This window comes from Bufo gargarizans, chromosome 3, assembly GCF_014858855.1.
Source record: "Bufo gargarizans isolate SCDJY-AF-19 chromosome 3, ASM1485885v1, whole genome shotgun sequence".
NCBI classification, from domain to species: Eukaryota; Metazoa; Chordata; class Amphibia; order Anura; family Bufonidae; genus Bufo; species Bufo gargarizans.
In genome coordinates, this window is record NC_058082.1 from 206,179,319 (window position 1) to 206,192,892 (window position 13,574).

At 47.7% G+C, this 13,574-nt stretch overlaps 1 protein-coding gene across 3 annotated transcripts in view; it reads right to left on the minus strand.

The window, feature by feature from the left end:
* The window catches only part of REV1 (REV1 DNA directed polymerase), a 91,624-nt gene extending 81,634 nt beyond the window's left edge, over positions 1-9,990 (minus strand). For 2 of the 3 annotated variants that reach the window (XM_044286960.1, XM_044286958.1), the window contains exons 1-3: positions 9,793-9,990; positions 2,873-2,939; positions 2,635-2,764 (exon numbers count right to left, since the gene is read on the minus strand). In XM_044286960.1, the coding sequence (XP_044142895.1) occupies positions 2,635-2,764; positions 2,873-2,929 (187 nt within the window). In that variant the 5' untranslated portion in view covers positions 2,930-2,939; positions 9,793-9,990. Of the gene's footprint in view, positions 1-2,634; positions 2,765-2,872; positions 2,940-9,775 lie in introns of all 3 variants that reach the window. The other variant, XM_044286959.1, reaches the window with a different exon arrangement.
* Positions 9,991-13,574: the final 3,584 nt, after the last annotated feature.

The window sequence follows — 13,574 nt, forward strand, 5'->3', positions numbered from 1 at the left end:
CAACCAGCTAAGCATTAGTCTGAATACCCTCAGGTCACTGCTTACTGGCAGACACATCTACTGCAGTTGATGCAGCAGATCTCTGCACTTCTTAGGGCTCATGCATATGAGCACTAGCATGCAGCGGTATTTTGTCCTGCAGAATGCCAGTAATCATGCCAGGCTCCTAGTGGATCCGATTACAGTGAATGGAATCCATCGGACACTACTTTTGCCGATATACGCCAAATACTACAAGTCTGGTATTCTGTTCCTTTGCCGAAACAGAACACCAAAATTACAACCGCATATGTGGATGTAGCCTAAGCATGTCATGCCTATACACCATAAGGCTGGGTTCACACCTGAGCGTCCTGACCTGAGCGCTGTGTATGCGCGATTCTCCGGCGTCTCACCTACGCGGCTCCAGTAGTATGCGAACGCCCATTGTCGCGCGTTCCCGGAAGTCTATGTACGGGAACGCGCGACAAGACGCCCCAAAGTCGCTCATGTACTTTTTTGAGCGTCGGGCGTTTTACAGCGCGATCGTACGCGCTGTAAAACGCCCAGGTGTGAACCATTCCCATAGGGAATCATTGGTTTCTCCTTGTTGAGCGTTTTACAGCGCGTAGGAACGCGCTGTAAAACGCTCAGGTGTGAACCCAGCCTAAGGCTGGGTTCACACTTGAGCGTTGCGCAAACGCGCGTTTTACGCGCATTTTTATGCGCGTTCTTGTAATAGTAAACGCGCGTTTGACGCGCGTTTGTGTGATTCACTACAGTGTCCTATGGCCACAAACGCCCCAAAAGTCGCTCATGTACTTTTTGGAGCGTCGGGCGTTTTACAGCGCGATCGTACGCGCTGTAAAACGCCCAAGTGTGAACCATTCCCATAGGGAATCATTGGTTTCTCCTTGTTGAGCGTTTTACAGCGCGTAGGAACGCGCTGTAAAACGCTCAGGTGTGAACCCAGCCTTAGGGACATCAACTGGCGAATTCCAGCCTTGATCTCCTTGGACTGGTGTGAGATGCGCCTACTGATGCCTCTTAACAAGTCTTCAAGACTTCAGTTATAACTTCCACCACTTTCTGGCGAAAGTATAGTAAATGCGGCGGACGACACAAAGCCCTACCCCATTCCACTAAGCCCAAATAAGCCTAAAAATCATAAGTTATGGTGCACATATGGAGTTTTTTACACCACAATAGTGGCGTAAAGGGCTTATAAAATATCCTTAAATGTGTTCATGACAAATGGGCTGTCTCATACTAGTACATGTGGGATCAGGGGGAGATAAGCATTCTTAGATATTTTTTTTTTTGCAAAGACTTATTTTACACATCAGCGTGCTCTCTGCATGTCTTCATATAAGGCCTCATGCACACAACTGCAAATTGCGGATCTGCAAAACACGGATGGCGTCCGTGTGCGTTCTGCAATTTTCGGAAAAGCATGGACAGCCATTGATATAACTGCCTTTTCTTGTCCGCAAAATGGACAAGAATAGGACAGGTTATAATTTTTTTTGCGGACCATGGAACGGATCAACGGATGCAGACAGCACACGGAGTGCTGTACGCATCTTTTGCGGCCCCATTTAAGAGACTGGGTCCGCATCCGAGCCAAAAACTGCGGCTCGGATGCGGGCCAAAACAAGGGTCGTGTGCATGAGGCCTAACAATGATATATTGGTAGGAATATGCACAGAAGACAAAGACCATGTGGGACATTTATAAAATCTGCTAGGCTCGTTTTGTGATACAAAAATGTCGCAAACGTATAACACTTTGTGCATTTTTGTGACTTTTAGTGAAATTTTGCCACTTTTAAAAGTGGAGTGAAAAGTTGCTCAGGATTAGACATTAGAACACTTTTATGTTTCAATTATGATGTACAACTTTTAAAAATGTTGCATCCCCACACCGGGCAACCCACTGGTGTACTTTCAATGATACACACGTAAACCACATGGCACTTGCATCAAATTCATTTTTACTGTGTGCCATTTCATAAATTAGGTGCACCTGCATAAACCAAATAAATTATGCATCCCCTCCAGCTTTCTCTGCCAAATGGAAACCATGTGACATCAGCAGTGACTCAGGAACATCAACAGTATCCAGGTGGGCAAGTCGATATAACCCGAGAATAATCCTTACATGTATCAAGGCAAAAGTCCTTCGAGGAGCAATGGTTTTAACGGTCCTATACACCTTCAATATTTGAGAGCTACCTCTCCCTACCCACTCATAGACATGCACGAGCGTGTATGTGTTTTCAATGGAGAGAGAAGAGAAACGGATGCCAGGCACTTCTGTCAGAGACTTATCTCCCAGGAGAACAAAAAAAAAGGATCATAAACATGGAGAGAGTCGGGGGCTTCCCATACACATTAGATTGTTGTCTTTCGAGCTGACAACAGTCTAATGTGTATGGGGCCTTTACTTTATCCAAGAGTCAGACAGACCTCCCAGAGAGCTGCCACGGGGGCGCTAGACACCGAACCCAGGTAAGTATGATCTTCACCACGGGTCGGCCACACTGGGAGGTCTGTCAGACTCTTGGATAACCCTTTTAATAATACAAGATTCACATATTGCATAACTGAATTATATCAGGTATTTAAACATCATTGACAAACACAATACACATACCTGTATAACCATTCACATAGATTGAAACCCCATTAAAGATGTTAGTGGCTGTTCCGTCTTTCTGTTGCTGCAGTGGGGCATCCAGTCGAAACTGCTCATCTAGTTTCTGTACCTTAGCCGCCATGTACCCCTGGAATACAAGTGGACCACAGAGAAATTAGAACTTATTCTGAAGTAGTCACATCCCAAATTCTTAACGGGGAGGCAAGCTCCCAATATATAAGAGAATATGACATACGGTGGCACCCCAGCCATCACTGCTTTCCGTACGATTCCTCCACCCTCCTCTACGCATTGTGCAGGTCCTGTCGAATGAATAGAAATAAAACTGTTTATAGCGTCATTGATATTCTGATACGTGCAGTGAAATCACATATTGAAATAAAACTCACAATGAGATATCTGGAATACCAACCTGAACAGGACATACAGTCTACAATAGCAACTGCAAGAACATTTCAGTTTGAACCTTGCAAAATAAAATCTACTGAATTTTTCAGTGAATCACAAGTGACCTGCAGAATTGAGCTATTCCTGCGTTGAACCTTCTAAGGGCTGTTTCACACGGGCGGATGCCGTGCGTGACATCCGCTCCGTGAATGACAGCCAAGACCCGATGCAGACTGCAGAGGCACGGAGCAGTTAACATGATTGATAACGCTCCATGCCTCTCTGTGATCTCTTTACTACGAAATCACAGTGACAACTTTATCTCACTGTGATTTCGTAGTAAAGAGGACACAGAGAGGCACGGAGCATTATCAGTCATGTTAATGCTCTGTGCTTCTGCTGTCCGCATCGGGTCTTGGCTGTCATTCACGGAGCGGATGTCACGCACGGCATCCGCTCGTGTGAAACTGCCCTAACAGAAGGAGGTCTGTCTTATAATGACTGATCGCAGGGTTCCTGCTCCTGGGACCGCCAAAAATGTAATTATTAGTCTAGTTTTATAAACTGAGCTCATTATCGTCATCAGGGGGCCAACTACTGCAAGCTCACTGTGACCCCCAAAAAAAATGAAGGGACCGCAGGACTGGTTTAGCACTGCACCCCTTCTAATTTCTCTGTACAGGGAACTGCAGTCAGACCTATTCAAGCTACTTTAATGGGCTGCAAACATCTCTGTACCAGAACCAGCCCCCGACGAGTACACCTGTAAGGTGATCTGATGCATATTCCCACGTGGTGGTTTAGGAATAAGTGCTTAGAGACGGCTGGCTGAGTAGTACAGAGGGGTACATGAATACCCCCAGATGGATCATTGCAATAACCACTAAACCGCAAGCTGGGGGATAAATGTGGCTCACAGGTTAAGAATAAAAAAAGGTCACATCACAAAAAGCATCCATCTAGACACAGCCAAAGGGCTTGTTCACACGGCAGTTGTGTGCATTGGGGACTGTAATTTGCGGTCTCCAATGCACGGGCAACGTCCATGCGGTGGCCGGGATGGATCCAGACCCATTCAACTTGAATGGGTCCGTGATCAGTCCGCACCATAAAAATAGAACATGTTCTATTTTTTTGCGGTGCGGAGGAACAGCCAAAAACACCACGGAAGCACTCCATAGTGCTTCCATGGGGTTGCAATCCGTGCTTCCGGACCCATTCAAGTGAATGGGTCCGCATCCGTGATGCGAAGTGCACACACGCCGGTGCCCATGTATTGCGGACCTACCGTATGTGGGCAGCAATACGGCCACGAGCACACAACGGCCGTGTGAACAAGCCCTAACGGACATTACCTTAAGTGCCCTTTACACGGGCTGCCAATCAAACTGATCAGTTGCGCTAGTAACGCTCGTTAGCAATGATCTTGCAGTGTAAATGCACCGCCGATTACCAGAGAAACAAGCAAAACGCTTGTTCATTGGGTAATTGGATCTTTTGTGCAGAACAAAACATTGCTTCCTAGTGGCAAATTGTGAACAGTATGGGGAAGAGCTATGACATTAGCGATCACTCTTCCCCATACTCTGGAGGAGATCGCTGCATGTAAATCCACCAGTCTCCTCCACTAGCGATCAGATTATCAGGAAGGAACACTTACTTTCCAACAATCTGCTAGATCGTCCACTCGTGGAACCATTACTTCTGTTTCCTACCAGGATCCTGACTGAGAATGAAATAGTGAGTGCTGTGGCCCCGACGCTTCAGTGACACCCACTGTGCAGGACTGCAAAACACTCATCCAAATAAATGGAGTCAGATGAGGATCCCCCACCTAGACAAGTGCTGTAACCACATAATTCTAAGGCTTCTTTCAGACGGGCGTTGGGGGAAAAGGTGCGGGTGCGTTGCGGGAACATGCACGATTTTTCTGCACGAGTGCAAAACATAGTAACGCTGTAGTTTCCAAATACTGATCGGATATTGTACCACTGATGAGGGATGAGCAAATAGACTTCGGATGAAACATCCGAAGTCGGTTCACATAAAACTTAGTTTCAATACTGTATGGAGCGAGTGCTCCATACAGTATAAGAAAGTATTGGTACCTTGGAACCGAACTCGAGTTCAGGAAATGTTTTTTTATAGTAGAAATCAATTTCGGAAGTTATTATGTGAAGTCTCGCAAGACTTTGCGAAGTAATAACTTCGGCTCATCTGAGCCAATACATTCTAATACTGTACGGAGCACTCGCTCCGTGGAGTATTGAAACAAAGTTTTATGCGAATCGAATTTGGATGTTTCATCCGAAGTCGATTCGCTCATCCCTACCGGTGATATTACATGGCATTCAGCAACGCATGTTGTGTTACAGAAGCAAGAAACAAAACAATGAATATAGATTTTCCAATAGACTAAATATTAAAATATCTGAAAAACACCACCAAAAAAAATGCGTTGATCTGCTATAGGTGAATCCAGCCTGACCGTGCTGATCATGCTAAATAAAACCAAACCAGACCTTAACCAGTGAAAAGGTCCTCGTGTAGGGAGTGAAGGCCCTGTGTGGATGCCCTGCACTGAACACAGGGCAGTACAGCTTGTGGCGGGGAAATGCACATAATGTAGAGGGAAGATCGGGATTGCTGGAGGAGCCTCTCCATGCTGCCAACTGCCCACCACTGAAACAGAGAGCGGCAATTACATCTAGTTCATCTACAGCGACATATAGGAACAATGTGGCCTCCATTCTTCGCTCCATACTCTTCTTCCTCTCCTATAGAAGGAACTGAACTATTGACCAGTAGGACCATGTGTAGCGGAGGGCAGGCCACCGACATGTGCTGGTACAAGTCATCAGCATCCCTTCACAGGTAAATGTTGTCACACCAACCACAATTTTTTTTCCAGTACTTAGATACTGATGACCTGTTCTTGGGATCGGTCATCAATATCAGATCGGTGGGGGTCTTACATCGGGCATTCACACCGATCAGCTGTTTTCTGGAAGCTGCTCACAGCACAATCTGTACAGCGGATGGAAGTAGGGGCGGCCCCAGAAAAATCCTAAAAGTTGAAGGTCCAAATTGACAGAAGGCAGGGTCAACAGAAGTAGGCAGGGCCAGCAATGCCACAGTGCAGCACAATATACCGCCCCAGCAGAACCAGATACCACAGTGCAGCACAATATACCACCGCAGCAGAACCAGATACCACAGTGCAGCACAATATACCGCCCCAGCAGAACCAGATACCACAGTGCAGCACAATATACCGCCCCAGCAGAACCAGATACCACAGTGCAGCACAATATACCGCCCCAGCAGAACCAGATACCACAGTGCAGCACAATATACCGCCCCAGCAGAACCAGATACCACAGTGCAGCACAATATACCACCCCAGCAGAACCAGATACCACAGTGCAGCACAATATACCGCCCCAGCAGAACCAGATACCACAGTGCAGCACAATATACCGCCCCAGCAGAACCAGATACCACAGTGCAGCACAATATACCGCCCCAGCAGAACCAGATACCACAGTGCAGCACAATATACCGCCCCAGCAGAACCCGATACCACAGTGAAGCACAATATACCGCCCTAGTAGAACCAGATACCACAGTGCAGCAAAAATACAGCCCCAGCAGAACCAAATACCCCACTGCAGCACAAAATACTGCAGCCCTTACTGCAGTATTCAACTATCATTGTCCTGAGGACGGCGATACAGCTACACCTACGGCCACCAGCTCACACGCCTTATTTTTGGAACTCCCATAGCAATGAATGGAGAGTATGCTGTGCATGTGCGGTGCATTCTCCTTCACTTTGGGTCCCCGTTCTGCAGATACGTGCAAGTTCTACCTGGGCCTATCTGACACGGATGCCAAATCCTTGCGAAATGCCATCAATGTCTGAGATGAGAATAACCCTTTAACGGTGCACTATCTGGTTGGCAGTAATTGCTGGCAAGGTTTGGCTGGCACCAATAGTGCTGGAAATACCACAATGGACGGAGTGGGAGGAAACAAGTTCTCTCCACTCCTATTCCCTAGAAGCCGTTTGCTTCCGGCTCCATTTACAATGTTATTTCCAGTGGATGCTAAGAGAAACTGATCGGTGGGGGTGCGTGATATCGGACTCCCACCGAGTGGATATTGATGACCTACCCTAAGGATAGGCCATAAATATCTACACCCTGCATAACCCCTTTAAGAAGGAAATCTAGGCACTACTGTTAGGCCTCATGCACACGACCGTTGTTGTGGTCAGTTCTGCAAAATGGGGTTCCGTTGTTCCGTTTCCGTGTGTCTTCCTTTATTTTTGGAGGATCACCAGACATGAAGGAAAGTAAAAAAAAGTCTAAGTCAAGTTTGCCATGCAAAGGATAGGAAAAAAACGGACTCTGATGACAATCTTTTTTCACGGACCCATTGACTTGAATAGGTCCGCGAATCGTTTTCTGTGAAAAAAATAGGATAGGTTATATTTTTTTGACGGACTGAAACCACGGATCACGGACACGGATGACAAACAGCGCATTAGCCGAGTTTTCAACGAACCCATTGAAAGTCAATGGGTCCGCAGAAAATCACGAAAAACTGAACAAAGGACACGGAATGAAACGGTTGTGTGCATGAGGCCTTACTGTGTAACGCCTAGCCCAAGCATGAACGTCCGGCACATGACCGGCAGTCTCGTTCTTCAGAGTCCTGCACTAGCCACAAGACAGTACCAGTTCTATCTAGTATAGAGGGGCAAAGGTTTAAAAGTAATATCAGGAAGTATTACTTTACTGAGAGAGTAGTGGATGCATGGAATAGCCTTCCTGCAGAAGTGGTAGCTGCAAATACAGTGAAGGAGTTTAAGCATGCATGGGATAGGCATAAGGCCATCCTTCATATAAGATAGGGCCAACAATAGTATTCAGTATATTGGGCAGACTAGATGGGCCAAATGGTTCTTATCTGCCGACACATTCTATGTTTCTATAGTCCTTAAGTGGGATACTCCCATCTACAGCAATTATAGCAAATCCACAGGATATGCCAGAAACGTCTGACTGGTTGGGTTACCAACTCTAGGACCCTGGTAAACAAATGTATTCTCTAGGGCCCTGATAATGCAAGCCATACCAGTGTGAAGGGTGGGGGCTACTATCTCTAGGACAATGATTATAGCAAGTTTGTGATAAGCCATAAAGGACCCTGACCCCTTGTTTGCCGCTCTGTATTGGAGGTGATAGGCAGGGGTACCATCTCTAGGACCCTGACCCTTGTTTGCCGCTTTGTATTGGAGGTCATAGGCAGGAGTACCATCTCTAGGACCCTGACCCCTTGTTTGCCGCTCTGTATTGGAGGTCATAGGCAGGGGTACCATCTCTAGGACCCTGACCCCTTGTTTGCCGCTCTGTATTGGAGGTCATAGGCAGGAGTACCATCTCTAGGACCCTGACCCCTTGTTTGCTGCTCTGTATTGGAGTTCATAGGCAGGGGTACCATCTCTAGGACCCTGACCCTTGTTTGCCGCTCTGTATTGTAGGTCATAGGCAGGGGTATCATCTCTAGGACCCTGACCCTTGTTTACCGCTCTGTATTGGAGGTGATAGGCAGGGGTACCATCTCTAGGACCCTGGCCCTTGTTTGCCGCTCTGTATTGGAGGTGATAGGCAGGGGTACCATCTCTAGGACACTGACCCTTGTTTGCCGCTTTGTATTGGAGGTCATAGGCAGGGGTACCATCTCTAGGACCCTGACCCCTTGTTTGCCGCTCTGTATTGGAGGTCATAGGCAGGGGTACCATCTCTAGGACCCTGACCCCTTGTTTGCCGCTCTGTATTGGAGGTCATAGGCAGGAGTACCATCTCTAGGACCCTGACCCCTTGTTTGCTGCTCTGTATTGGAGTTCATAGGCAGGGGTACCATCTCTAGGACCCTGACCCTTGTTTGCCGCTCTGTATTGTAGGTCATAGGCAGGGGTATCATCTCTAGGACCCTGACCCTTGTTTACCGCTCTGTATTGGAGGTGATAGGCAGGGGTACCATCTCTAGGACCCTGACCCCTTGTTTGCCGCTCTGTATTGGAGGTGATAGGCAGGGGTACCATCTCCAGGACCCCGACCCCTTGTTTGCTGCTCTGTATTGGAGGTCATAGGCAGAGGTACCATCTCTAGGACCCTGACCCTTGTTTGCTGCTCTGGAGAGTTGGACATGGGATGCATGGGGGGGGGGGGGTTGGAGTTCGCATGTTCGCCCTATGTTTGGGTGGGTTTCCTCCCACACTCCAAAGACATACTGATAGGGACCTTAGATTGTGAGCCCCATTAGAGACAATGTAATGCCAATGTCTGTAAAGCGCTGCGGAATAAAGCACGCTATATAAGTGAGAAAAATAAATAAAATACTGCCCTTCTACAAAAAAATAATAATAATAAACAAAAGGGATGTAGGGCAGGCAAGCCTTGGCATCAAAGCCAAATGAGCTAAGGTGAAGTCACAATGGTGGGTGAGCAGGCACAGAATGGCAGGGTGGCACATGCAGAGGGCAGGCCCTCCACTGCCCTGATCACACTCCATGCAGTGACAGCTCTGCACTTGTCATTGTTATGGTGAAGCCCTGCAGCGGCCACAGGGGGAGGAGCTACAGAGGGGGGGTCCGCCCGCCGGGGGTGTATAGAGTGCTGAGAGCGGGTCATCCCAGGCCACCTCCCGCAGTGTCAGGGGGAGCCGTACACATGTTCCCTACCTGCAGGCAGCGCTCACCTGTCTCCCAGGCTAAGCCCAGCATTCCCGGAATGACTGCCCTCCTCCTCAGCCGGCGGCAGCGCCTCAGTCGCTACTGACTGCGTGTGAGACAGCGCGGATGTCACTGGCAGTCTCCAAGTGGACGGTCCCGAGAGCGGTGTCCCCCTGCAACGCTTCCTGTGTGTCAACTCTCCCCTCCCCCGTGCCGCTGCTGTCTCTCCCGCCTTCTGTCTGCGCCTGCTCTCCCTCCCCGCCAGTCTCTTCACAAAGCTTTATTTAAAAAGGACACAACGCACAGAGAGCTTACTCTGTGTGCATGGTCTGTGGCGGCAGGGCAGGGGTGCACCGTGATTTTTATGTTGGGGGCCGCAGGAAAAAAAAAAATATGTTTTTACAGAGGCGAATGCAAGTAAATGTGGGAGTAATGATTACTACTGCTGCAGTCATTCAGCTCTATTGATTACTGGCAGCACATCCCTGATTACACTGTGCTGCCAGTAATGATGTGGGGTTATGCACCCCCTGTAATGACCCTCCCAATGCCTGGGCCCCTCATTTACATTATGCCTGCTCCCTGGCACCCGCGTCGCTCCAAATGGCTGCATCTCCCCAGGGATGAGCCTCCCCAGCATCACAGAGATCCGGAGCGACGCAGGTGCCGGGGAGCAGGTAAGTATAATGTATACGAGGGGCCACGGAATTGGGAGGATCATTATAGGGGTTGGATAACCCCATTAAGGGCTCATGCACACGGCCGTGCCGGTATTGTGGCCCACAAACAGCAGCTCCGCAATATGCGGGCGCCAGCCATGTGCACCCTGCATCACGGATGCAGACCCATTCACTTGAATGTGCGGAACGGGGGCATGGAACCCCACAGAAGCACTACGGAGTGCTTCCATGGGGTTTCTCTCTGTGCCTACGCACCGCAAAAAAATAGAACATGTTCTATTTTTTGCGGTGTGGACGGATCACAGACCCATTGAAGTTGAATGGGTCTGGATCTTTCTGCGGAATCTGCACGGATGTGTCCCCAATGCACGGAACGGCCGTGTACATGAGCCCTGAGGCTTATTTCACACCAGCGATACGGATTGTGACAGCATCTGTTTAGGGAAAAACTGATGCTTTTGCAGATAATTTCAAGCAGTTACTTCTGCGGTTGTGTTCAGTGTCGGCTTTTTTTTTTCCCGTCCAGATTTTATGTGTTTTTTACTTTTGTGAAGAAAAACTGAATAACACTCTACATCTCCTAGCCACCATCAGTGAAGAACGCGTTGCATCCGGATGCCTTCTGTTTTTCACACAAAGGACCCAGGGCTACGTGAAAAACACACAATATAGAACATGCTGCGATTTTTCCTGAACGCAAACTTGATGAGAGAAAAACGGCCTTAAGACGCAGATCAGCTGACAAACGAGTGGCTATGCTGCGTTCTTGGCGCGGCAAAAAAAAAAGGTGCATATTACGCAACCATTTTCTGCGTGGATTTTCATGCAGAAAATCCGCAGTGTAATACAGAACCAGCTATATGTATATGGGATTGTCAAAATTTACATGTTGAGGACATTTTCAATGTGGGAATTGACCCGTGGTGCGGATTTTTAAATGCACATCATGTGAGATTTTAAATGTATAAGCACAGGGTGAAATCCAGAGGAAATCGGCCTCAAAGTCTGTGACAAAATCCAAATGTGGATTTTGACGCAGAAACTCAGCATAAGGCCTCATGTACACGACTGTGTGCCGGTCTTGCCCATGTTGCGGACCGCAAATTGTGGTCTGCAATGCACAGGCACTGACCTTGTGGCCGCCAGCTGCACTTGAATGGGGTCCACCATCCACATCCGAGGGCGGCACAGACAGAAAAACCACAGAAGCACTCCGTAGTGTTTCCGTGGGCTTCCCATCCGTGTCTCTGTTCCGCACGGTATCTCCTGGATTCCGGACCCATTCAAGTGAATTTGTTATTCGGCGCACACGGCAAGTGCCTGTATATTGCGGACCCGCTGTTTGCAAGCCACAATACGGCCACGGTCATCTGCATGGAAAATCCACATAAACTACACTGACGTGTGCATGTGCTCTTAGGTTCATGGATTTACCCTCATGTCGTGCAGACCCAATACCACAGCACACATCGGTACCTCCATGTTTGTATTTCTCCTGTATAAGCCATGCCTCTAGGGGACAATACCTCCGTAATGTGACATGCACGTGTCCTGTGTGTTCTCAGGGATTCATACATAAGAAAAAACAGGCACCTGGGGGTAGAGTTTGGGCCTACTCTAGGGGGGAATTTATCAAGCCCCACATGCCAGTTTTATTGGCTCTAAAAAGTCACAATTTTTATACAACCCCTTTTTGTTTTACATCAGAATTTGCAACTTTAGCGTTTTTTCCAGTGTTCACAGCATTTTATAACGAGTGGGAAAAATGCTGGTGGATACCACTGCCTGACAAATACTAGCAAAATGACATGAATAAATCTGCCAAATTATAACTCACAGACATTAGGGTATGACCACATGCCGCAGTTGAGCATTGCTATATGCACCACAGTGGGCTCCAGGCTCCAATGAACTAATTAGGACCCCATTGTTTAGTTGGCCTTCTTTGTTAATGGCCACGTAGTTTTGCGGGTGCTGTTCAGCCATTAACACTGAAGACCGACTAAACAATGCGGGCCGTGAGAGGGCCGCAACGCTACTGCTAGCACCTGTACCTTCTCAAACAGCTGATCGTCAGGGATCCCAGGTGTCGGACCCCCACCGATCAAATGCTATTAACCTATCCAGAGGATAGGCCACCAGTAAAAAGATCTCAGAAAACCCCTTTAACTACAACCGGGACACAGCTATACCGTGTGATCGTACCCAAGCACTGTAGAAGAGGAAGCTGCTTGTTTTGTGGGACATGACACAGTGTATGGAAATAATCACATGTTTCCAGGGGACAAAACATAAAAATAAGTCTTGATCTGATCCACATAATATTTCTTTATATTATATTTTTTGCAGTGCTTGTCATAATGACACTGAAAATGGCAATTATTGTACACGGCTGTGCCAGCCGGTGATGCCTCGGCTTTTATTCACAGAATGGGGGGGGGGGAGGGGGTACCAACAAAATTAGAGCTGTTTAGACTGCACATAATAACGAGTCTTAGAATTCTGGTTGCCATGGAAATGTTAATATTAGTGGTGTGAGGTCTCTGCTGCAGATGGAATATGACAAAGCACCCATCCTGAGGGCTGCAGTGATGATTTGCCAGTGCACTGTAGACCCCCATTCCTCATTCATATTAGTCCGAAGATGTACAGCATTAGCTGTCATTCCCAGGATACACGGATCATTTATCAATGGGATCTTTTGTATGGCACATTTTCTTATCTACTGTATATTCAAAGGTTACGTGACATGTCAACTGGGGAAAAGTCCATATGACCAGCGTAAGGCTACTTTCACACTTGCGTTGTTTGATTCCGGCAGGCAGTTCCGTTGCCTGAACTGCCTGCCTGATCAGGCAAACTGTATGCAAACGCATGTAATTTTTTCTGACTGATCAGGCGTTTTTCTGATCAGGATCCTGATCAGTCTGAAAAATGCCTGATCAGTCAGAAAAATGCATTGCAATACCGGATCCGTTTTTTCGGTGTCATCAGGCAAAACGGATCCGGTATTTATTTCCCATTTTTAAAGGGAGGACGGGTCCAGCATTCTGGTATTTTGAATTCAGGCAAGTCTTTTTTCGCCGTAGATAAAACCGTAGCATGCTACGGTTTTATCTTTTGCCTGA